The following is a 25038-nucleotide window of genomic DNA, read 5'->3' on the forward strand; positions in this document are numbered from 1 at the left end:
ATTTTCTTAGTCCGCTACAAAAACACTGGAGCTATTACCATTGTCATTCAAAACATTAGCCTACATTCTATGACCACAGAGGTAAAAAAAATCTAAATCACGGCAGCAGGTCCATATTATTTCAAGGGCAACCTATAGCAGCTATATGATAGAATAATAACTTAAGTTATAATGGAAGAAACTAGTTAAAACTTCCTAACATACTAAAATGCTCAAGTTTATATTATCTGAGGATTTGTCGATGCAAAAAAATGGCCACTACTTAGAGCTGTGTAAATGTTATGATGTAAGTCTTACGTCATTACGTTTACACAGTCCTCTTACACTGTGAGAGGACTGAAGGTTACTGATGACCCCCCTCTGTTTCACACAGTGGGATTATAATACATACAGCAGGGATTAACATCAAACCCACTCCATCTCATTAGAGCACAATCCATCATTACTATCTGGTCATTAACGACGTCCTGCCCGGTCTGTCCCAGTGGTTGGTCATGGGTAAGGGCTTTATTTCTGCAGACTTGGTGGGAAATCGGTCACCTGACTGTCTTTTTCCAGACCCAAGGTAACCACGTGACCTTCCTCTGATCTGCTCCCTCTGTGAACATGTGAACATCTCACACATTACAAAAAAACATCACAACATGCATCAAAGCATGTTCTGAACAGCACAATCCGAATCTGGATTTATATGGGGTGCATACACTATCATCCAAAAGTGTGACTCGGGTGGGTGTCTCTCTCACACACCTGTAGCAGACATGATGTGAAGAGACAACCTTCACTCTCCACCCTAGAGAAGGGATCTCCTCCGTGTGTTCCTTTGTCAAGGGAAGTTCCTCAACCGATGGGGTTAAAGTGTGGGTGGGTGTGTAACAGTGTTTACAACTGTCTTCTTCAAACTAAACTTGTCAGTCTTGCTCATATTTTACATGAATACTTAAATACATTTTTGTATTATGTTTTATAATTTGTTTATTATTTATGTTATTTACGATGTATGAAGGTGTATTCTCCTGTAAATAATTTGACATTGCATAACAAAGGCATTTGAAAACCCAAGCCTGCCATCAAAGCGATGAAGGCTCTGTGCTCCTTTGTTATGGTGGTAACCTAGCATGAGGTCAGCCCTCATGACTTCATACGCGCTTGTTACTAGGTTACAGAAAAGCTTTTTTCAGGCTGTCATATAAAACTGTGAATTTCACATCAGGGAATGTTGCAGCAGTCGCCTAACTTAAAAAAAGACTTCCCTTTGACTTATTTATTTTGTCTCTGATTAAAGTTATATGGATTCCTCAAAGCTTTTCCCAATGATTATAGTAAGCCCAATGACGGTTTGACAAGGGAAATTATGACTGCTTCCCTTGTGCAGGCATATATGTGATATGTGTGATATTTAAATACTAATGGATTTTATTTCGAACTCTTAGCTTTGGAAATGCTAAATTATGAAAATGTGATGCTGCCCACTCATTTTGGTCACAGCATTGGAGGATTCTGGCTGAAGAAACGCCCACACTTCAACCATTCAGCACAATAAACTGCTGACCCTTATCTGCATTTCTGAAGAGGATTTCATGCATGGCACCACTATGGACATTTTCTCAGACTGCCTCAAAAGTGGGCCTTTGGGCTATACCAAGAGATGTTATTGGGGGGGAAAGGATTAAGAGCCTTTGCTTACTTTGCTTGTGTTTCTTGTTTAACATGGTAATTGACACACAGTATGCAAATAACATACCTGCCTGGATTACTCGTTAAATGTTATTATAATGTTATTCATGTTACAGAAACAGCCAAACTACCATAGGCTACCATCTTTTAGTTTAATCTAATAAAAACAAAAGTATATCCTTTTCTTGGACCGCTACTAGGTATCGCTACTAGGCTGTATGATGGTTTTCAACTGACTAACACATTGGAAACCACCAAAGCCTTTTGCTGTGTCGCTATTATTATATCCCTTTGAAGTCACACCCTGAGAGGGGAGGGGTTACAATTATATAGGGCGACGTGATTGGTTCACCACCGCGGTACACGTGCTGCTGTTGCTTGCCATATTCCCAGTGTAGGCTCTAACACTTAAAGCTGCAACGGCATCGCACAGAGAGCAGTAACTGTCCCACGTCTTTGGCTGTACAAAAATACTTTTTATTAAGGTCTTCAGGACAGCAACAATGAAGACACTATCGTGTTTTTCACTTTATTTGCCACTTTTCGCAGTTTGTTTGGTTTTCGGTGCCATTTCCACTGCGAACGGTAAGTTGCTTCTTTGTTTACATTTTGTTGTTCCAAACCACGTTGCTCAAGTGGATCGGTGCTCATTGCTTCTGGGTTAACTTCGGTATTGGAAATAAATTCCCTTTTTGCAAGGACTAAACTATATGTAGTATATTACTCCGAATGTATAGCAAGCAAAGACATTTGCTGACCAAAAAGTAAATAGGCTAAATCTCTAAGGAGTAAAAAAGAAAACAGTATGCTACTGAATTAGATCTTTAGGTGTTGTTTTTCTCTCTCGAGGTACCCAGACATGCGTAATATAGGCTAATGTGTCATACGCCGATTGCAGCCCTGTATTCCCTCGGGTAATTTAGAGCAAAGTGCTCTTACAACTATCACTAAGGCACACGGTCCATTATTCTTTACTGTTATAGCTTGTGCCAAAGGCAATTGACTTTGTTTGCATCCGCGCGCTGCACGCAGTCCATCTAGGGCAGCGGACAATGGTGCCCCACTAGACACTCCAGTGTGCTGCGTTCAGACAACCCAGAAGGCGGGCTACGACGGTAACTTATTTCTCTGTATGAACAGTTAAGGTTATTTCCCTACCTTAAATACTTAAAAGGCATTTCAAAAAATATTCACATGACTAGAATAAGTCGTAGTCCTTTCGTCTATAATACCTTTATAGACAAAAAACGAATAATACCAAGAACACTTTGTCCAAATTATATATTTTAATTAAGTTGTCACACAAATATTAATCACCGCGAGATTTCAATATCCAACGTAGAATTCTAGTCTATATGATCATAATACAGGGCATATGAGGACAAACCAACCAATGTACGGTGTGTCTAAACATGTAAAAGACTGTAATGTAGTGGGTAAATGGGTGTAGCACACCGTTAGTTGAGTCACATTCAGAGTTAAATTGCCAGTTAACTTCCTTTCACTAACAAGAAGTCATAATCCGTCCATGTAATCAGATCGAGGAGAATGCAGCGCTTGGGGCATGGATTTAAACTAGGGCTATACAAAGACAAATTCCCAAATTGTGTGTGAATACACTATTTGAAAAAAAATATCCTGTATGTTACGCCCTCTTTAGGTAAATGTATTTAGATTTCATCCATGTGTTTTTGTCGTTAACCCTAAAATAAACCCTTGACCTGGCTGCACCATCTGTCAGTGCTGGTTCCTGAGTCATGGAGCAGTCCTGCCAATTCCAGCCCACAGGGGAAAATACACGTTGATTTTCTTACACAGATTTGACCAACCTCGAGTTCCTATGTGGTGTATATAATTCGGTTTTCACATGGCCCATCCTTGTGTTCTTTCTTACACACACATACACACCATGCCAAGTCAGAAGGCGAGGGACTACCTACAGCCCTGGGTCATCTTTATAACGGTCCACAGTTTATTTTTAGGGTTTGGTTTTGTTGTTGATTCTTTGTGGCAGATGGTGGCTTTAAAGTTGTACTAGCAGATTAGTGAATACTCCTGGCTTCACACTTCTAAGGTGATCGAAGAAGAAGAAGGGGGAGAGAGAGAGCGTTGGAGAGGGAGGGAGCGGGTGAGAGGGAGATTTTCAGGCAGGTGGATGGCATATACACACACATGTGCTGACATAACCATATAGCTTCTGCACATGTTCAGACACACCTAGGGATAATTTTTCCCGTACATGCATATATAGCTCTTCACAAGGAGGTGGCTGCACTTTTCTTGTTTCTTATGATTTAATTTGGCAAATATTTCCCTCATAAGAGATCATTATTTCAGAGCCTATACTAAACTATATCAAGTTCATTTTTTTTTTACTATACCTTTCTTTACAATTTTACCACTTTATAATTAACTATTTTAATTGAAAACAGGAAAGGGTACATATCATACAGATATTTCCACAGAGTGTGCTCCCAGCACTGCCAAGGCCAAAAAGATGTGTCATCAAACCTTGATTCTAAGTCTCCTTGAAATCATTTTGTTGTACAGCCTACTGATTAAGGCCAAGCTGCTAACTTATCTTGAGACAAGGTTTGCCAAGTGTCCCCAATAGCCCCTCCCTCCCCTTCCGCCCGTGCCCTGAAGCGGCTCCGCAGCCCAGTCAGCACTGTAGTTTATTATCTTCATGTAAACAGCGGCCCTGAAGGATAGTTACCAGGGAGTTGCGTAGCCTTGTCCTTCCACCTTGGCTCAGGGCACCAGCCTGCTGGCTGATCTTCTCGGATGGATTTGGAAGCACCTGCGAACTATCAGGCTTGGAACAGATGGTGGACAAAAACACAGAGCTGAAACACACAAAAGCATATATATAAGAAGTATACTAATATTCAAATTAAATCCAGTGTAGATAGGCAGAAACCACAGGGACTGACCCACAGCAAGGGAAGCAAGGGAACCTAAATAATGAGGACCATCTTCAATATATTCTATGTGTAATTCAAGTTGAGAAATGTAGGTTTATTTTTTTTAATCTTGATTATCTTGGCCAGAAGGTGACGTTTAAATTAGATAAGAGATATAAATGCTGTGGTTACTTTTGTTCATTGAAATGTTACAATGCAGTGTGTACATTACAGAGTAGTGTTGACTTCCTATTTCCACAATGCAAATTCCGGTACAACATACTTCAAGTACAATGGTTAAAAAAATATATTGGGATGCCCGTGCCAGACTTTGGATAGCAAAAACAGAGTCATTAGGTGGCTGCTGCTGTGTATTTTCTGTCTGGTATTTGGACCTCATTCTTGAGCCTGGGAATCATGGGAAAAGGCATGGGATCTTGACTCATAATGACATACAGCAGCACAAAGGCCGGTGGTACTGGTGAGCCCATACCAACATGACTCCACTATAGTTGCACTCAATCATGGACATTACAGCACTGCTTATGTCTCACCACTGATTCCGTTACAATTCGGAACTGACATAATAGCAGTGTTCAAGCACAAACATAGATTCAATTCATTTTTTTGTCTATCCTATATAGATTATACACACAAACACAAAGTGATTTAGGCCACCACTAAACCTACGCTCTCTAAAAGGGCAAGCGAGAAAAAACTCCCCAAATCTTGAGGGAGGAAACCTTGAGAAAAAGGAGACTTCCTTTTGCCGATGGTTAAGAGCACAGTAGGGGCTGCATAAGCAGATTTATAATGGTTGATTTATTCAACGCTTTAGACAGAACAAAGCAGAAACTACGTAAATTGTAATATTACTATGTTAAAAATACTGTGAAAAAGATAATAGTTGTAATTGTCCAATACATACATAAGTCAGCGTAGCAATACATATTGATTTTAGCTTTTTCCATTAAAGAAAAATGAACATCTGTAGATTGCAGGTGCACATCAAACATAAACCTGTTGGTCTTGTTGTATTGCATATATTGAAAGATGGATCCGGTTTGAAGCCTACATGTTGGGACACTTATTACTCCCAACAAAGAGGCAAAGGCATGCAAGGACACAACTGTGTCACCTGTTTTACAAGTTATCAGTTATTATGGGGGATTAAGCGTTACACAATAACCGAAAGCCAGAACGCCGGCCAAGTTTCCCTGAAACAAAACCATCCACGTATCTAAAAGATGGTTTGTCACGTGTGTGGCTAGATGGCCATGAGTAGACTCGCATTGCGGTTAAGCACAGAAATCTGTTTGGACGATTCTGCCGTAAAAGCATCCTCACTTATTTTCATCAAATGGGTCATTTTATTTTGGCATAGTTTAAACAGACAAACAGATTATGACATGTCGTTTTTTTCCAAAAGGCTTTTATTCTACCACTGTCTTGCAGTGTTCCCTCCCAACTAATGTTTCTGAAAGAAATTCTGGTTCACAGCCCAATTCCTCTTCAACCACCACAGAGTACACAGTTAAGATACACCTGCTGCCGTTCCACATACAATTCTCTTGATGCAAAGTACTTTGGAGCAAGTACAGAGAATGTCTGTCAGGTTGTCATTGGGGAATTTAATATTGTTGGTTCAATGACCACTGAGTCTATTCAACTACCCTGGGATGTATAACCTGTGTGTGAGTGGGATTTCACTTATTTTACAGGAGGTTAATTCGTTCTCTAAGCAGGACAGATGAATAACTAAAAGGATATGTATATCTAGGACAATGACCTTACTTGCTCTGATATTAAGGAGGTATTGGAGAATCAGCTTATCGATCACAGAGCCACACAGAATGTGGAAATAGATTTCCGATGCACACACATGTACACCATGTATGTTGATATTGAAGGTTGATATTGAGGTTCTTGCCCAACCAAGCAGTAAGCACCAGTTTACTGTACATACTGGAGGTGGCCATGGGTAAACTAGATAAGGAAGTGTGGCATTTTAGTCCCGCTGAACATATAATCTTCACATAGTTTGAAAAACCAAAATACCCTGTTATCCTATTAGTATTACCACTGATTCCTCAAAACATTACTTATCTACGCTACAAATCCACTTTTACTGTAGGGTTGAGGTCGGTTGACGGATACTTAAGAACCAAACACCAGCCACCACCAACCACCTATTCTATTTCGAAGGACAACATTACAATTCATAAGGTGCCAATTTCATACTTGGGAAGCCAACCCTGTATCTACAATCAGTCAAATCATAAGGAATAGAAAATGGACAATTCCTCAACTTCTGGCAAAACATGTTGTGCATGTTGCAATTGTTATCTTTACTAGAACCCAAGGTTTTATCATTGAAGTACTAGGATTAATATGCTAGTGTATACTACAATTCAAAATATTTAGAGAGGCAAGGCATATGCGGAGAAACCTTTTTGTTGTTGATTCAACTTCTCATTCCTGGTGTTTTATTACTCTTTTCAGTCCCTTTCGAAATATTACTTTTTTATTATATGTTTTCCTTGTGTAACAACAAAATATAATATTTTTGTCTCTCTCCAGGGCAAATGTTCTATTGCCTGTACCTGCACATATCAGCCACCATTTTCCTTTGACCCTGATGGCTTAGAGACTGCCAGACTGGGCATCGGAGAGGTGTTACTGGAAAGGCCCAGTGTCTGTTTTGTGTGAAATGGCTCATTGTTGCTCAGTCAGCTGTTGTACAGACTATGCACTTCTGACTGCAGACAGTGCTGTCCACCTCTTATTAACTGTAAACAGTGTGGGACCTGTAGCCAAAAATGTTTAGTGAAATGAAACTTGCATTCTGAGCTGTTTTACTTACTTAAAAGTACTAAAAAGTTTATCTGAAACCAAATACCTACCAGACTTTATTTCCAGTTTCCTCATATCAGTCCAGCAGCTCTCTTCCTTAACTACTACTAACTACTGAGAATAATAAATAATTTGCAGCACCAATACACCAATGCATTGACACTGTAAAATGGCAAAGATTGCACTGGGTTTAGAACAAAGCTCCATGAAGTGTCTGCCTCGGTTCAGTGACCAAGCTGGGTCAAAAGGACAATTTTGATGAACACATTTAAATGGTTAACCCTAACCCAACCATCTATTAAAAATATTTTTTTAAACTCTGAATAAATAAAATCTTTTTGAAATGGTGTAAAGACTCCTTAATGGTAATTATTGGATGACCATTATACCATGTTGCTAATATTGCCTGGTTTAGCAGTAATAACAGGGAAACAAGTGTTTATTTTCTCGTGATGAGTCTGTGCGAGACTATGACACAGAAAGTGAGATAGCATGGTGAGTGTTCAGATGTTGTGTTTTTCGTAAGAAAGAGCTAGTGTTCAGACACCATGAGGAGAAACAGGGTTCTATAGCAGAGGCAGCGATCAGGTGTTTCACTGGTTCATCAAGCAAAGCACAGAGTCCCCACATCAATATTTCAGAGGATGTGTTACGGGATGTCATGTGAGGTGGTGATCGACACCCATTTGTAGCACTTCATGGTTCACACGACGGACGCAAGCAGTGCAGCACACGTTTTGCTGCACTGTTTGTTTTTAATAGGTAGATGGGTTGTGTCAAATCTCCATGTCCCCTTTGAAGAAACTGTTACAAAGACGTGGTTGAGATGCCCTAGTTAGAGAGATGGCGGACACAATCGCACGTCGGTGTCTTGATTGTCCCTTGCTCTTCTGTTTACCGGCTAGGCAAAGCTTCTCCAATCCGGAGGGGCATTAGTTGATGTCTGAAACAGAGACCAATGACTCAACAATGACTTTGAGGGACAGAGCCCACACATGCAATTTTTGTGATATAATGTAGTGTATATAGATATAGACATATATATATTTATGTATATCTATTTGATTTTTAGATAGGGGAAGTATTCATATCTGATCTCCCCTGATTTCCCCAGGTGACTACTGCGAGGTGAACAAGTGCAGTAACGGAGGAATCTGTGTGACGGGTTCAGAAGAGCCCTTCATCTGTATCTGCCCTGATGGGTACACCGGAGACACCTGCAACGAGACAGAGACCGGTAAGACTTTGGACGTCGAAACTCAAATGTAAAACTATGGTATCTGCTTTGAGGTTCTATGATTTGAACCTACAATGTCAGAACATTGTAGGTTCAAATCATAGAACCTCAAAGCAGATACCATAGTAGTGCATCTACTGTGCATCAGTAGTGCATCAGATAGTGCATCTGTCGTGAGGCTCTATGAGTTAAACCTTAAAACTTGATTAACTCCTCCAAGTATGAATATGGTTGGACAGTATATACTTATTGTAATGATTTAGGAGCTATACATTCATCTGGCACCTCTCTGTCTCCAACCCCAGGGCCGTGCAACCCCAACCCGTGCACAAACGACGGCGTCTGCGTTGCGACGGGCCACACGCGGCGAGGGGACGTGTTCAGCGAGTATGTCTGCAAGTGCCAGCTGGGCTTCGAAGGAGTCCACTGCCAGAACAGTAAGCCCCTCTTGATCCCCTCTTCCACACTCGTTTCCGTCAGGGCAGTTTACACATGATGAGCTTTCAGCGTCGGCATTGCCAGCATTGCCAATGTGTTCCTATGGGGCGTTGAAGCCCAGCCATAGTGTTGAACGCTGCACTGGGTGTAGGGGACTCTGATTTTTTCACCTTGAGGCTTCAAGCAAATTTCAAACAGTTGCGACTGTGGACAGTTGACGCTGAGCCTTGAAGAGCGACTAATCAGCTTCCAGCTTAGGATGATGTCTATGAGTTAAAAGCGCTGAACTCTCGTCTTTTCGCTGGCCATATTCCAGACAGCCGGCCGTCCTGTGCTTTCTGAAAGCTCATCATGTGTTGACTGCTTTAGCAGAACCAGTCAGCAGATCTATTGGAATTCGTTTTTTTGTGGTATTTTCTCCCCCCCTTCCTGTTTATACATTAATCCTCCTGGCTACATGAAATGTTTCCATGTTTCCAGCTTTGCAATATGCATAACATTTTATACTATTTTTAGTTATTCAATTAGTTTCTCTTCCAGTGTGCCTTTTGGTGATATGTACCTCTTTATGGACTGAGCTCTGGAGCTAGGTGAGAGGTAGTGGGGCCAGATTCAAATTCTCTTCTCGCTCAATGAATTTTACTTCATACCACCTCCTAAATATGGAGGTAATCAACCACACAATGAGAAACCCAGGAGACGACCACTACTGAAAGTCCCTCTTCTTGATGTTGGCACCTTAGCAGTAGCTTCAGCTGTCCGCCCAAACGTAGTTGTTATGTTAGCAGTAGGGAGAGACAGCTCCGGCCGCAAATTCTGCTTGATTTTAGCAGCCCCTGTATCAGTGAACAGCTGCCTTCTTTTCGAAGGAACTGTGTCTCTGCTCATGTCCAGTCGAGAGTGAGTGCCGTTGAGTCTGAAAGAGGAAATGCTCGGGAGCATGTGTTCAACGCGTTCCTCCAAAATGCCTTGGAGCCCCGTACACACTGAGGGCTGACAGATGGCCGCAGCTATGGAAGGGAAGGCGGTGAACAGAGTTGCCAAATGAACACAAAGGCCCTGATTGAACAGGCCTGGTGGCACCGGCGGGGTGGGGAGGGGTTTCAGAAATGTATGATTTGTGTTTTATGTGTGTGTGCTTTTTCTTACCCTAGGAGTCAAAGGAGCAGACCTGAATGTGAAAAAAGGTAACTTGTAACAATGGAACAATAGACAGACAAGGGCACTGGAGACGCTGTGTGTGTGTGAGTTCAGTCTGGACTCTTATCCCCTTTCTTGGATCCAGGTGCTCACTCTTCTCTAGTCTGCATGCGGGGGCAGAGGAATGTGCAACAATCTTACTCACAGACGCAGACGCACGCAAAAATGCACAGGGCAGCATGACGCCCCCATACCCTCGGTCAAGGCCAAAGTTTGGTCTGAACGGGAGATAGTGTTAACAACATGAATCCTATCACATTAACCCCCCGACTCCTAAAACACTCACAGAAAGGTCTGCAAGGCCATTTCTACAACCTCCATCGTTGAGAAACGCACTCTCTTTGTTAGCCTCCTACAGTCCTTGAATTGAGTTGGGCGTTACACAGCCCATGTTAATGCCTGCACTGCCTTTCAGAGACCCTCAGAGACCCTTCGTACACCATAGCTCCTAATATCCCATACATGCGTATACAGATCCTGTGTATAAAGATCCCCTGTATAGCGACGCATGCCAATGCTGGCAGAAAGAGGACAAGTCCCTTTGAGTGGTTCTATGCGTCTATTTGTCTGGCACTGAGCCCTATAGCTGCTGGCTCTGGAGAGAGGTTTATCTTCTCATTTACTAATGCCTGTGTTAGGACAGGTCTGTAAGTGTGTGTGTGTGTGTGTTTAGGTTGATAGTCCAATAAGGAGAGTAAGTATTTGTGGATGGATGGGTTATATTTTTTTGACCATTTAAAAAGCAAAAATCGATTGTTTTTTGTTTGCGTGTCAGAGAGAGTGAGAGAGTGGCCGGTTCCCCTTTAGTGGTTGTGGCTGGATGGCTACTCTTCTGTTTGTGGCCGCACCTCTGGAGGCGTAGCGCATTTTAAACGCTCATTTACTTAACTCACTGAGCCGGGGGGCTGGTGGTGCACTCTCTCTCTCCTTTTCATCCACATGTATGCATAGAGCAGCATGCATACAGCTTATCCGTCAACGTTGGCCCAGCCAACGGAAATTGTTCGCCTGCACAGAGCGCCTGCAACGTCAGTGCCTCTGCTGTTGCTGGGCAGAAAAGAGGACTCTGATGCGCAATAGTGAATTTAAGTGTGCCCTCCCTACAATGTCACTGTACCTCCTCAAGCCTGACTGCAGCTCACCTAACCGCCAGGTGAAATAGCCCAGAGAACGGAGGGGAGGCGGGAGAGAGAGATCAAGGGAAGCTGTTGGAAAGTGGGAATATATGAGAGAGCTGCAAAAGGGAGAAGGAGAGATATTCAAGGCATTTCCTCTAGTCAGGACCAAAGCAGATTGCTGGAAAGTTCATTGGCATGAAGGACTATTAGTTTTGCCTAGTCTTCTCACTTAATCCTAGATTTTCCGTCATTGTGTGTGTTTGTGTATGTGCATACGTGCGTCCGTGAGTACTTATTAAATCCCTCCCAGGATGTGGTGATGTGGGCAGACAAGGCTTCATCCCCCTGTGTGTGTGTGTGTGTGTGTGTGTGTGTGTGTGTGTGTGTGTGTGTGTGTGTGTGTGTGTGTGTGTGTGTGTGTGTGTGTGTGTGTGTGTGTGTGTGTGTGTGTGTGTGCGTGTGATTACCATCTTGAGATAATAAATAACTGTAGCAAAGTATATCTTTGCCTTATGTTCACACTAAAAATCCCACTGCATTAGTGAATTCAAAGCTGCATTGCCACATTGCCACACCCTATACAGCTGGTAACAATTTGTTTACTGTTGACCTATAGAAAAAAACCATTATCCAGTGCCTTACGTGAGGCACAGGAAACATCTGTACAATGGTGTTTCATTTTACATGCTCATGGTGTCATTCTTTTCAATTACACGTTGTCCTCAGTTAGGAATGAGACTGCTCCAGTACACAGGATATGATGTCACATGTTCTCTTGAGCGCTGCCGGTCACTGCACACAGTAGCAGAATGGATGAAACACTATTCTACTACACTACACTATTCCTGACGCTCGGTAGATTTGAAGCGGTACTTCCAGTCCATTCACCGCTTCATAAACACATCAACCCGCTCCACTCCGGTCATGTCTCGTTTCATATTAATAATCTTGTGGTCTTGAGTTGCTACTCTACTGCCTATAACTTCACCATGGCAACAAAAAGCAATAGCAATAGAGGCAGAACCCCTCCATTACCAATTATTTAAAATGGATACATATGCACATTGCTATGGCTATTTAAAAAAGGAAGAGGTATCAGAGTCTATCAATTTTGAATCATGATCTTGATAATGAACACCTTAAACATCACACTCCCTAGTCCCTCAGCACTGCATGGTTACAACAGCCTGTGATGTAGCCATGCCTCCTATCTACCCAGGGCTAAAGTAGCCTCTGGATGTAGCCATCCCTTATATCTATTGATGGCTAAAGCAGCCTCTGGGTGTAGCCATGCCTTATATCTATCGATGGATAAGCAGCCTCTGGGTGTAGCCATGCCTTCTATCTACCCAGGGCTAAAGTCCTGCTGAATGTGGCCCAGATCCTAGGCTCAACAGCTCTGCTGATTGACACATGCAGAGGTTGCTGACCCCTTGTATTGTATCGATGAAGGCCCAGTTTTTAGACTCGGCCCAGTGAGCCCATTATTGGTTTTTCTCTGTGTTTCATGCTGAGACACTGGCTCATATTGACACCCTGTGGAAATGGAGCTGTACACAAACTGCTGATTGAGTTACGGTATTGGGTTTGGCTCCCTACAGGACACAAGTTGAACAGCTTGGTCTATTTCAGCCTGTGCAGTCTGTATACAAAATGTTTTGTCAGCGATCAGTCTGCTGATGGCTGTGAAATGCTAATCTAGTGCAATGTTACTTATTCTAGGTAATATTACATGATCATCACAGGCTTATGATATTGACTTGATTTGGAGTTTGATTTTTGATTTTGATTTGGCTTACTCATCTATCGACAAAGGGGTTCAGTGGAGGGTGGGTTAGTGAGGTGAGGTTAATTTTTTATAATATATTCAATTGATTATAATATATTTAATTAACCATTAATGCAACTAAACCATCACATAACCATCACAGTGGGACACAATGGTTATTTTAAATAAAGTTATTAAAATAAAGAAATAAGGTCAGGTTAGCATATAACTTGTTTACCTTTTTGATTTTTATCGTGAAATGCCACGTGAGGCATCGATGCAGAGACCGTTACCAAGAGCACCTTAGGGTGCCATACATAACCCAGGTGGGACACACCCCCCCTAGCACAGCACTCTACTTGCACTGGCCTTTACACCACCTTTCCCCTCCTTAGCAACCCCCTGCGTGGTCCTCTTGGAATCTTCCTTTGGTTCTTCACTCAATGGAGTATTAGGGTCCTTGTTGTCCCCTTGGGTTCTTCACTCAGTGGAGTATTAGGGTCCTTGTTGTCCCCTTGGGTTCTTCACTCAGTGGAGTATTAGGGTCCTTGTTGTCCCCTTGGGTTCTTCACTCAGTGGAGTATTAGGGTCCTTGTTGTCCCCTTGGGTTCTTCACTCAGTGGAGTATTAGGGTCCTTGTGTATCCCCTTGGGTTCTTGACTCAATGGATTAAGGTCTGGGGATGACTGTCGGGTTGTCCTGATGTCCAATCCTTTTTGTCTGTTGTTTGTCAGTGATCAATTATTGATTGTGTGTGTGTGTGTGTGTGTGTGTGTGCATGCGTGCGTGCGTGCGTGTCTTAAGAGAGTGTGACATTTTTACATGGGAGTGTTTTATGTTTATTACAGTAGCATAACACTAATAAATTAATAAATTAATACTTTTTTTACACAATGCTATCTAGAAATGTTGCATGGACATGTAAATAGGAACTGTCCAATTTGAAAACAACTCAACTGAAAAACTGATGAGAGAACTTGATTTGTGAACATATGAAAAGGGAGAGGTCGGTAAGCTATTTGTGGCCCATGAGTATCTGGGGATTTGAGAGTGAGCCAGATAAACACTCTACACATGTGCTGGCAGAGTCTGTGTGTTTGCACACTCTCTTCAACAACCTTAATCACCATGAGAAATGCATCTAATCTTATCCGCCTACATGTTTATGTTGTGTTCCTAATACTAAAAATAGAACTCAGTAATGTTGTGTACAGGAAATATAGTATGTATTCAAAGGCTATTCAGTCATGCTGCCACTCATTGTGGGCGACAGATGAAGTGCTTTGGTTTGTACCGATTCCACTAGGATGTTGATGAGTGTTTTCTATTTAACGTTGCTGTGCCCCAACTTGATATACAGGGCCATCTAGCGGATGTATAATGAACTGCATGTAATTTGAAGTCTGAATTTGAATTGCGTTGTGTTGTTGAGTCTTTGCTTCTTATTGCTTTACTTTTAAACTATTTTAACTTAATAAGCATTATTGTTTCACACAAATAACTATCTGAAATTCCAAAAGTAGCATTTTATAAATCCCATTTGGATAAAACATTTTATTTTTTGCACAATTATGAATATTTACCAGATTTTCTTCAGCACATCACAAATTCCACAAATCAACAGTTGGTTTCCCAAAACACCCTTCATTCTTCCACTTAAAGTTGAACTGTTTGCTGATGATGATGTTTGCTAGCTGCCATGCACAAAGAAAGGAACATGACTCATTCTTCTCTTAGTTTCCATTCACTCAGCAACAAGCTCCTCTAATCATTCTGCCATCCGCTCCTCTAGTGTTGTATTGCATGACTGCAACTAACTCACTAACTAACCATCCTCAGTGGGGAGGGAGCCTCCTTCAATCACGCATGACCATGAGTTCTCTAAAAGTGGAGTCCGGACTGACTATGAGAAGAGAGCAGAAGATAACTCTATATCACTGACGTCCCCGTCTTTCACCCCTAGATGTTAATGAGTGTGCTGCCCGGCCCTGCAAAAATGGGGGATCCTGTCGTGACCTGGAAGGAGACTTTGTCTGCCAGTGCCCTTCCCCTTACGTGGGCAAACAGTGCCACCTCCGTAAGTGTGTGTGTGCCTGTGTGCCTGTGTGCATGTGCGTACTCATAGTTGGAGAATGAAGGCTGGTCTACGGTAAATCTGTTATGAATTGTGTTTCTTAATTGAATATAATCTATATTAATCATAAGATATAGAACAAACGCCAAGTATTAGTGTAAACTGAACATGTGGATGTATTCTGCATTACTCAAATAGATACATACACAAGTTTATTTTAAGTGGAATGGTATGTTTTGCTTTTAAAAAAGGAGATTAGACTTAATTAAATCAGGATTTGAGTGACCAACAGGTAGCATTTTTAGAGCTTGTATCAGAGCAATCTATTATTAATTATTGATTATTTATTCATTTTTTGTAACATACCTGGTTAGAGCTGTCACCGTTATTTTTAACATGATGTATTAGACGATAGTCTACTTCCTAGTTAACCCTGCTACTGCCCCTCTGGCCTCCCCGGCTCTCCCCCAGGCTGTGTGTCCCTGCTGGGCATGGAGGGAGGGGGAATCGCTGAGTCTCAGATCTCCGCCTCCTCGGTCCACTACGGGCTGCTGGGCCTGCAGCGCTGGGGCCCCGAGCTGGCTCGCCTCAACCGCAAGGGCCTGGTGAACGCCTGGACCGCCGCCGCTCACGACAGGAACCCCTGGATAGAGGTGAAGGAGAGCCCCAACCTCATGATCCAAAGTAGAAGACGTCACCCTCTGTGTGTCACTGCTTGACCTGTTGAACCACAATGCCTTTGGATTCAAGTGGTCCCTCTCACTGTAACTCAGTAACATAACTCAGTGATGGTTCATTTCTGGAGTTGGATCAACGTTGCATGAACATCGTTGCACTCATGTTCATGTATGTTTGTGAAAACTTTTTTTTAAAGTTTTTTTAAGTCCTCACTTCACTTTTTCTTAGTTTCCTTTTGCAAAAAAACGTCAGCGTTCGCATCATTTCATTCATCTAGTCTCCTACTTGCAAACTCGATAAATTGTGTACGTCACCAAGAAATCTTTGAATGTTGAGCTTGGGTTCTGGGGCTGATTCTGCCAGCTGTGTGTGTGTGTGTGTGTGTGTGTGCATTGCCATCGTTGCAGGTCAACATGCAGAGGACGATGCGGTTCACGGGCATGGTGACTCAGGGCGCCAGCCGAATGGGGACGGCCGAGTACATCAAGGCCTTCAAGGTGGCGTCCAGCCTGGACGGCCGGGTCTACACTGTGTACAAGCAAAGCACGGACAGGAAGGACTATGTGAGTGCACAGCCTCACACAACGTCTGCCCTGGAATTAGATTGTGATTATAGCATCATAAGTATTTAATTACGTTTATGTAAATGGTTTAAGAAAAAGTAGTGTAAGGTAGTTGTCAATGCAAGTGATTATATATTTTATTATATTATTATTATTATATTAAGATGGAGCGACATCTAACTTGGCATTGCAATCTCACCACCGTCTTCAAATCCTAATAAATTACAAAGAGATGCAAACCACTTCTATGGAGAGTTTGTGACCAGCGACAAGACTCCATCACACTTCACAGATGAGCCACTAGGGGGGGCACCAAGACACACGCTCGGTTGAAGAGGTCTACACTAGGATGTGTGTGCAGTCCCGCAACTACAATTGGATGAAACTTTAATTAACATTGGGTCTCAGGACAAATACGTTGAGGCCAACTCTGCCCCTGCTGTGTTTCTGTCAGGTGTTCGTAGGGAACGTGGACAACGACAGCACCAAGACCAATCTGTTCGACCCGCCGATCATCGCTCGGTTCCTCCGCATCATCCCGGTGGTGTGCCGCAAGGCGTGCACCCTGCGCATGGAGCTGGTGGGCTGTGAGCTCAATGGTACGCACACATGCACACGCACACGCACACACACGCACACGCACACATGCACACGCACACACATAAAAAAAACTGTATGCATACAAAGTGTGTGTGTGTGTGTGACACACACACACCCTTTGTATGCATACAGTTTTATTTATACCCAGTTGAACTGGGTATAAATAAGACTAAATAAAACTGAAGAAAGTCATTAAGTTGGATATCAATACCCTTTTTTTCAATGGTCTTGTGCACACACGCAGCCTATATATATATATATAGAAAGGGTTTTATTTATTCTCAGATACTGAATGAAGTTGTTCATTCCTTGGGATCTCAATGCACTTTCTTTTACAATCCCACTGACACTGAAAAACACACACACAACACCATCCCTGTTTCCCCATTACCAGTGTCCTGTGTGAACCTATTCCAACGGGATCCATAGTTCTTTTATTAAAACCATATGGGAGTGTTTTTGCACCAGCGTAATATTGGCAGGGGATACGTCAGCTGCGAATGAACGCATGTGTTTATTTGGACGGCGAAGAGTGTTAGTCATGGTTATCAAAATATCGCATCCCCCTCCCTGGCGGGGCCAGGGTGATGTTTAGCGGTCTCTCTTCTGCCACTCATGTTTATCCACCTCGTCGTTCCCTTCATCGTTTGCCAGCGTGGCTCTCGGAGGCTGGCTGGCCTCATTACGGGGCTGGGATTTCCCCTGTCTGCATGGCTGTCTCCTGCAAGTGACCACGTTGTGTCTGTTCCTCCACGGCCTGGCGTGCTGTGCTCTTTGCGCGTCGGTGTGAAAATGGTTTTGTTTGTGAACTCGTTTGACGTGGGAGAATGTGTCTGAAAAGTACTGTTAAGAATAGTGTGTACAGTCGGTACAGAAGGGATTTCAGTTCACCAGAGAATAACTATTATTATTATTATTATTATTATTATGAAGATTGATGTGAAGTGATGATTTTACAAAATGTGTGTGCATCGTGTCAAGCAATTCACAACTAATGTGATTAGCCAACACAAAATGCTTGATTTTTCTTCTTTTTTTAAGAAAAGAGATCAGGAAACCACAGAATAAAGTTTGGGACTTTTATTTAGACCTTTAAGAAAGTAATACAAAAGCCGAGCTGGTCTGCAGAACGCCTGCTTTTCCAGTTGCAGTTTTTATATCTTGGCTTCTGTGATTCCTCCCATAAGCTCCAATGTAGGGTTGTTCAACAATCAACAATGACCATCCACGATTTTGCCACCACCAGATTTCTGTTGTTGCCGTTATTCTGGGATATGTGCCAAGTATTTCTCTAACTTATCAATAACCTGTCTGAACATTCTCTTACTTTTTATCAAACAATGTCATGCATGTTTCATTAACACATCTTGTTATTAAGGCCAAAAGAAAACTGGGGAGACTCTTCGTAATCTGGGCGTAATATGTCCTTAAACAAACTGCATATGAGCTTTGTCTATCTGATCAAACCCGGAATCTCTCCGGGGGATACTGCCTTGTGTCACCTTGGTTCCCAGGTTTTAGTACATACTGGTGTGGTGTATTCATCGGATGACCTTTCGAAGAAGCAAGAGTCTATTAAGAAGACTTAATGTTTTATGTTTTACCATGCCCATCTTTAATATAATCCAAGTTTATGGTAAAATTCAATTCAAAGACAATCGCTGGCCTCACTTTACCTTAAATGACTTTCCTCCCATTAAGTCTTCCATGTCATCATGTATGTGCTCTGCCTTTATGTCATTGGCTGCTCTTCCGTGGCACCCTCCTGCCTATCATATTCTCTCTTTTCTTTGTTTGTCACCCATCCTTCCTTTTGGACTTTGTTTTCGTCTGTCTGCCTGTGTGTGTGTTTCCGTCTGTGTGTGTCCGTCTGTGTGTCTGTGTCTCTCTTTCTCGGCCCTCACCTCAGTAGTGTCTTCAAACACAACAGGTTGTTCAGAGTCACTGGGGATCAGGTCCCGGCTGGTGTCGGACCGCCAGATCACGGCCTCCAGCGTGTTCCGGACCTGGGGCATCGAGGCCTTCTCTTGGCAGCCGCACTACGCCCGGCTGGACAAGCAGGGCAAGACCAACGCCTGGGCTGCAGCCACCAACAACCGCTCAGAGTGGCTGCAGGTAGAGAGCACTGGAGAGCCATATTCTGCATGCAAGTAGGGCTGAACTGAGAGTCACATTTCCGACATATGGCCAATAGGAGTGGGAGTTCAGGCTTTCTGGATCTGTGTGTCAGAGCTTGTCGTTGGTTAACCTCACATCTAGCGATCCTATTATGTTATCAAAGGTCACCAACAATTGCAAGGGACGGGGTCACGTCTTGTTTCCTGTTTTGTTACCAAGATATTCTACTGAAGCTCTCAGAAGCTCTCAGAAGTATATTTCTGTATTTCTACAGTGGCCAGTGTCGTTTTATTCAGACACTTTTTACTGTTTACTAGTGCCGGCCAAGTTTATGTTTACCAATCATAGGCTTACAGATCCCTGGCTCCAGCAACATGATTTGTCGATAAACAAATATGAAGTGAAGGAAAGTAAAATGCCCCGTTGACCCATATTTGAGCTTGTCTGCCATCAGACTTGAAATATTAATCTCAAGTCTGATTTGTGAGACTAGCTGTTGCTATACTTTGGTTTCAATGCTGCCCTTCTATGCTGTTGAGAGCTTATTTTGCACTTGAACTGACTTAAATTTGAACATAAATACCCACAAGGACAAGTCAATTACTGGTTATTTTCACGAGTGGGGGGGTCTTTAAGATAAGGTTCTGTGAGCCATGTTGAGCTTATCATCCCAATAAGAAGCTCTTAGAATCATACCACTTGGATCCTATCAAAATGCATGTCGTGTGCACACGCCTGAGAGCCCATCGCGTAACTCATCTTCTTGTCAATAGAGGAGGAGGAAAGTGTGAGGAACGTTTGAGGAAAACAGAGGAACGTGTAATTGTTTGATCCACGTCGTCAGGTGGACCTGGAGTCTCCCAAGAGGGTCACGGGCATCATTACCCAGGGAGCCAAGGACTTTGGCTCCGTGCAGTTCGTCACCGCCTTCAAGGTGTCCTACAGCAACGACGGCCTGTCCTGGACCACGCTCAAGGACGAGACTGCCAAGACAGACATGGTAGAGTGTGTGTGTGTGTGCGCATGTGATAAAGTTGTTAAAAAAGCGTAGAGTTGTTGACACCGTAGCATGCATAGTGGGGACATACTCCTGGAACATTACACCTGGAACCATTTATCTTCATGCTAACTTGATTGCTGTCGTTGCATCCAATTACCTGCCATCTGTGCTCGGATGTTCAAAAATGCACACCAAATCGAGTAATCAAATCAAAGATTTGCAAAGTCTGTCATCGCTCTGACTGGACTCAAATGGAATGTCAACAGCTGGTCAACCAGATATGACATGTGTATGTCAATGGAGGTGAGTGAGTGTTTATGGTTGTGCTTCAGTGGTTTTCTCTGCATTAAGTGTGTTGGGTCTGCCTCTTGTATCCAGATCTTCCAGGGCAACAGTGACAACAACGTCCACAAGAACAACGCCTTCGACCCGCCCTTCTACGCCCGCTTCGTCCGGGTGGTCCCGTGGGCGTGGCACGAGCGCATCACTCTGCGTATGGAGCTGCTGGGATGCAATGAGTAGTTCTTGCCTCAACACCCCCCCCCCACACACACACACACACACACACGCACACGCACACGCACACACTTAATGCTTAGTTATGGTTCCACGTCGAAGCAACGCAAGGGGGGTTTACGGACCCATTACGTCCTTGCGGACCCTCCTTGCGTCCACCGCAAGGGCATGACGTGTGCCTCCCAAAAATTGTAACCTTGCGTCGAGGCGACACAGCAGAAAGGGCTGTGGTCCGCTGACCTAAACCTGACATGAACCTGACGCAGAACCAAATAGGTTCACGACTGCGTCGAAGTGACTACATGGTCATTGCGTTGCGCCAACGTGGACCATAACTAAGCCTTTATGCTCATTCACTTCTCCTCTGACCTGCCAGCTCTCAGCCCTAGAGGGCGGCAAACACTAGAGTAGTTTTAAGTAGTCCTAGTGCTCCTCCATGAGAGGTACCTGCTCAGCTGGGGAAAGAGTCCTTTCTTTAATGTGTGGCCTATCAGGATCGGTCGGGTCGATCTAGCTCATTTCCAATAAGCCAATTTTATTTAAGTTTTTCTTCCCCCAGTATATCATAGATATTTATGGGATGTTTATTTTTCGATCCCAGGGTCTGAGATCAGCAGTGTGGGGTTTATAGTTGTTTCAGTGCTAGCGCTGTGTCACAGCTGATCTGCAGCTAGACCCTTCAACACCCCATGCTAGAATGCACATTTTCAATGTTCATGATTTTGTTGGACGTTTTCTATAGTAACATTTATAAATGGATTGATTTGAAACAAAAAATGGTTGGAATTGCTAGATACCTTACCACGTAGCTTCAAGGCAAATGTATGAACAAAGGTTGTATTTTTATTGTGACAAAGAAGAAAAATGATCATTGTACAATTGTCACAATTAATATTTGATTGCTTGTGGTTTGTTACGACCCCTAAATGGGTCTAGGGGAAAAGGAGGAGGTAACACAATACCTAAACTGTTAACCCAAATGAAAATAAGGCAGAAACCAGTTAAGGTGGAAAAAAAAGCTGTTTTACTTATCAGGAGGATTCAGGAGGGAAGCCAAATAAACTTTGCGGTGGCCCAGGCCAAAACAACAACCAGAAATCCCCACCCTATCTAAAAATAAAAACTGCTAAACTACTAGTGATCAAAAGAAAATACTATGCTAAACTACCCATCCTAGATAACCAAGAGAAAATGAGGGAAAATAACCCACTGGGACCTAACATGGTTATGAGTTATAATGTTATAATGATATTTCAAGAGTTTAAGAGGGCATCTGTTATCAGGCACACAATTATCCTTAGCTTTTACAACATGTTTATAGTATAACAGCTATAGTCATTTAGAGTCCACGGTGAAGACAGCCTTAGGCTCAAAGCAAAGTACTATCCGTTAGGACATGTTGGTCTTTCATTTACCCTGATGCCATGAATACAATCCAAATCACTACAGCGTTAAACTCTAGTTTGACGATTTGATGATTGCAAAGTAATTTTTTTCTTCTTTACTTATTACTTCATGGTTTAACTTCCTTATTCTTAGATTCAGCAACATGTTTTACAAAGACATTGTATTGCCCTTACCCAACAATTATCCCTTGGGGTTTTGTTATACTATTATTATTTAACTGTAAGTAGGTATTTTGTGCTTGGTAGCTATATTTAGTATGAAAAACCCACTGTGGAGGTTATGTCAAAAGTAATATACCCTTTATGTTTAATGACAATGCTGCAAATAATTGCAGCATTGTTTCCAAGTTTCTTTTTGCCTAAGAAAATACCTTGTGAGGGCCAAACACCACTTCCATTCATGCTAGTTATTGTAGCCTATTTTCTCCTGTCTTTCCCGCCATACACTATCAAATCAGATTCATGAATCACCATCTATCATTGTATCATAATGAGCTACACAATAGGGGAGGAGGTTTTGGATGAGTTATTTCTTTATAGGCTATTCCTTCATGTCTGGGCTAGCACACTTGTACATGCTACTGAAACCTTCGTTGTTGTTGTTGTTGTTGTTGCAGATTTCAATTCAGTTACTCTGTGCTTTCACATTTGAACATCCACCTATTTTAACAACACTTTTCAAATTTGGATGTTTGTGTTTAGGTGTTTTGTAATACGATGAAACCAAAAAAAGTATTTTGCTGAAAACATGTTCATTAGCTATGAGGAGAACAATGTAAAAAATGAAACATATGAGAATTTAGACAGCTTTGGGTAATGCCAGTGATTCAAGTATAGTATTATCGTATGATGTACATTTACAAACTTTGATTTTTTTTTACTAACATGATTTGTTTAAATAAAGTAATTTTTGCAGAAGGCATATCCTATGCCAATTATTTCAAAAGCATGTTATCCAAAAGTGTGTCCAACCGAATGCAGGTGTGGCCCTGCAGATAAGCCACATCAACACATGATCCTTCACGGTGGAGCTGGGATTTGCCATAGAATCAAATTTAAATTCTTTAGTTAAAATACTAACACTGGCATTCAGGGCCTGTGCAATATCACAATGCATTGAAAATGTATGAAAGTTAAAACTAAATTTACTGCAAAAATACATGGTTATGCACGAAAGCTTTCTAACAGTAGACTTGTGTCAAACACTGTACAGTATTAGCTGTTGTTGCAGGCATAATGTTGGTGGGTTATGCAGCCCTGCATGCATCTAATTGGTAAGTTGAACAGAGTTCAGGGGGTTTAGTTTAGATTTATTAGCGACAATGATTTTTTGTTGTTGATGATGTCGTCCATCTTATGTTACTGTAAATAAGTTCTTTTATTCCTGTTCCAGTTTTCTATGATTGATGACAAAGGTATGTTTTTATGCTTTCATGAAGGTTATTATTGTGATGTTCTCAGACATTAGACGTCAGCATTTCATATGGTATTTGTTTCGTCTTTTTGTCTTCAACGTATATATTTCTATATTGAGTTTCCCTTACGTTTGGCCTTTGTACATTAAAGATAATGAATAAAGAATTTATTCCAACAGTATAATTGATTCAGTGTGGGTTGTGTGGATCTTGGCCTCCATGAATACATTGGATTAAAGCTTGAGAAGCACTGGAATCAATCTAGCCACTTTCCATTTAAAAAGGTGGAGGATCAAAGAACGGCATTCTGGGCCATATTGGCTGTTTACCATTTATACACCCTGGGGGCCTGACTCCTTTCTTTAAAGATCCTATCTTCGAAGGGTGTCATTACCCGTCTCATTTTCTGTGCAGGCCGGGGAAGGTCAAACCCAACGGTTAAAGCTCTTTGTCAGCACGGTTTCACCTTTTACAGTCGCATGGATAGAAAAGCCTTGACTAATTTTTGTCCTTTCAGACAATTTTCCTCCCCTCACACACCCCTCTGCTTTTTGTCAAGTACATTTTACTTCACAAATGGACCTTTGACCACATACAGTTATTGTCTAGTTTGATGGGAACAACAAGAGTGCAGGGATGATGTCAGAGTTTCCATGTAATTGCCATGATGTAGTGGTGCTACAAAACAAACCATCTGGTCCGCCCTAATGCTCAGGGTTCGTAATTTCAGCTTTCTCCACTCTGTGTCTCTTCAAATCTCTCCAGTGGTTTGTCCACCTCTTCCTGTTTAAGAACTGGGGGAACAACCATCATTCTGGAAACATTGGTGTGGCCAGATTGGTATAGGATAGAATAGGATGGTATGATTACAGATGGCTTCAATGTTCCTTGTTCTGTTCTGTTGGTGCCGCTCCTTAGAAAGAGGGAAGGGTCTTGGTGAAACTGTTGCATTTGTTGTCTTTTCCTTTCATGGATACATTCATTCACAGAGACCTGTGCTCCTTTGCTACTTCAATACCTCCCTCTTCCAGTCCGTTGAGCCTATATCTAATGGAAACCCGCAACATTTGAATAGCCTGCTAGGAATCCTCCAACATTGTGAGCATGACTTCAGATATGCATATATGGGTCTATCATAAAACACCTATTAGAATGGCACACAATCAACAACTTTATTGCTGAATTGTTTTAGGTTTAAAAGTCCTTCCGCTGGTGCCAGCGTTCTCTCTCATTACCTCAGATGATAACTGGACTGGAAGGAGGGAGACCGTGTTCTAGGGGAACCAGGGATGTCAGGGGTCCTACCCGGGTCCTCAGGACATAGATAACAATGACCAATTCAGGGATCTGAACTGTTTATAAATATTTGATGGTAGATTTCATGCCCCCAAACCAGTATGCAAAAGTGGCACAAATGTGTTGTTCATTCAGCTCTCTATCTTTCCATCAGCTGACCGTGTTAAACATTTATGAC

General features: G+C 42.3%; 1 protein-coding gene across 2 annotated transcripts; it reads left to right on the forward strand.

Moving 5' to 3' along the window:
* Window positions 1-2102: 2102 nt before the first annotated feature.
* On the forward strand, window positions 2103-23725 carry mfge8b (milk fat globule EGF and factor V/VIII domain containing b). 2 transcript variants are annotated; one of them, XM_084477599.1, is made up of 11 exons: window positions 2103-2262; window positions 8548-8670; window positions 8976-9107; window positions 10263-10295; window positions 15158-15271; window positions 15740-15921; window positions 16354-16509; window positions 16964-17108; window positions 19040-19224; window positions 20072-20227; window positions 20606-23725. In XM_084477599.1, exons 1-11 carry the CDS (start codon window positions 2181-2183, stop codon window positions 20747-20749), a joined length of 1452 nt encoding a protein of 483 aa, XP_084333725.1. In that variant the 5' UTR covers window positions 2103-2180; the 3' UTR covers window positions 20750-23725. The 2 variants fall into 2 exon arrangements, with proteins under 2 accessions (XP_084333725.1, XP_084333726.1); XM_084477600.1 differs by lacking the exon at window positions 10263-10295.
* Window positions 23726-25038: the final 1313 nt, after the last annotated feature.

The sequence above is a fragment of the Micromesistius poutassou genome (assembly GCF_964030765.1).
Source record: "Micromesistius poutassou genome assembly, chromosome: 13".
Lineage (NCBI taxonomy): Eukaryota > Metazoa > Chordata > Actinopteri > Gadiformes > Gadidae > Micromesistius > Micromesistius poutassou.

Bases quoted from the DNA above. Each gene is read 5' to 3' on its own strand.
- mfge8b (XM_084477599.1), top strand. From the start codon at position 2,181: ATGAAGACACTATCGTGTTTTTCACTTTATTTGCCACTTTTCGCAGTT. The intron at 9,108-10,262 runs GTAAGCCCCTCT...TTCTTACCCTAG, and splicing joins AGGAGTCCACTGCCAGAACA to GAGTCAAAGGAGCAGACCTG. The intron at 16,510-16,963 runs GTGAGTGCACAG...TGTTTCTGTCAG, and splicing joins GCACGGACAGGAAGGACTAT to GTGTTCGTAGGGAACGTGGA.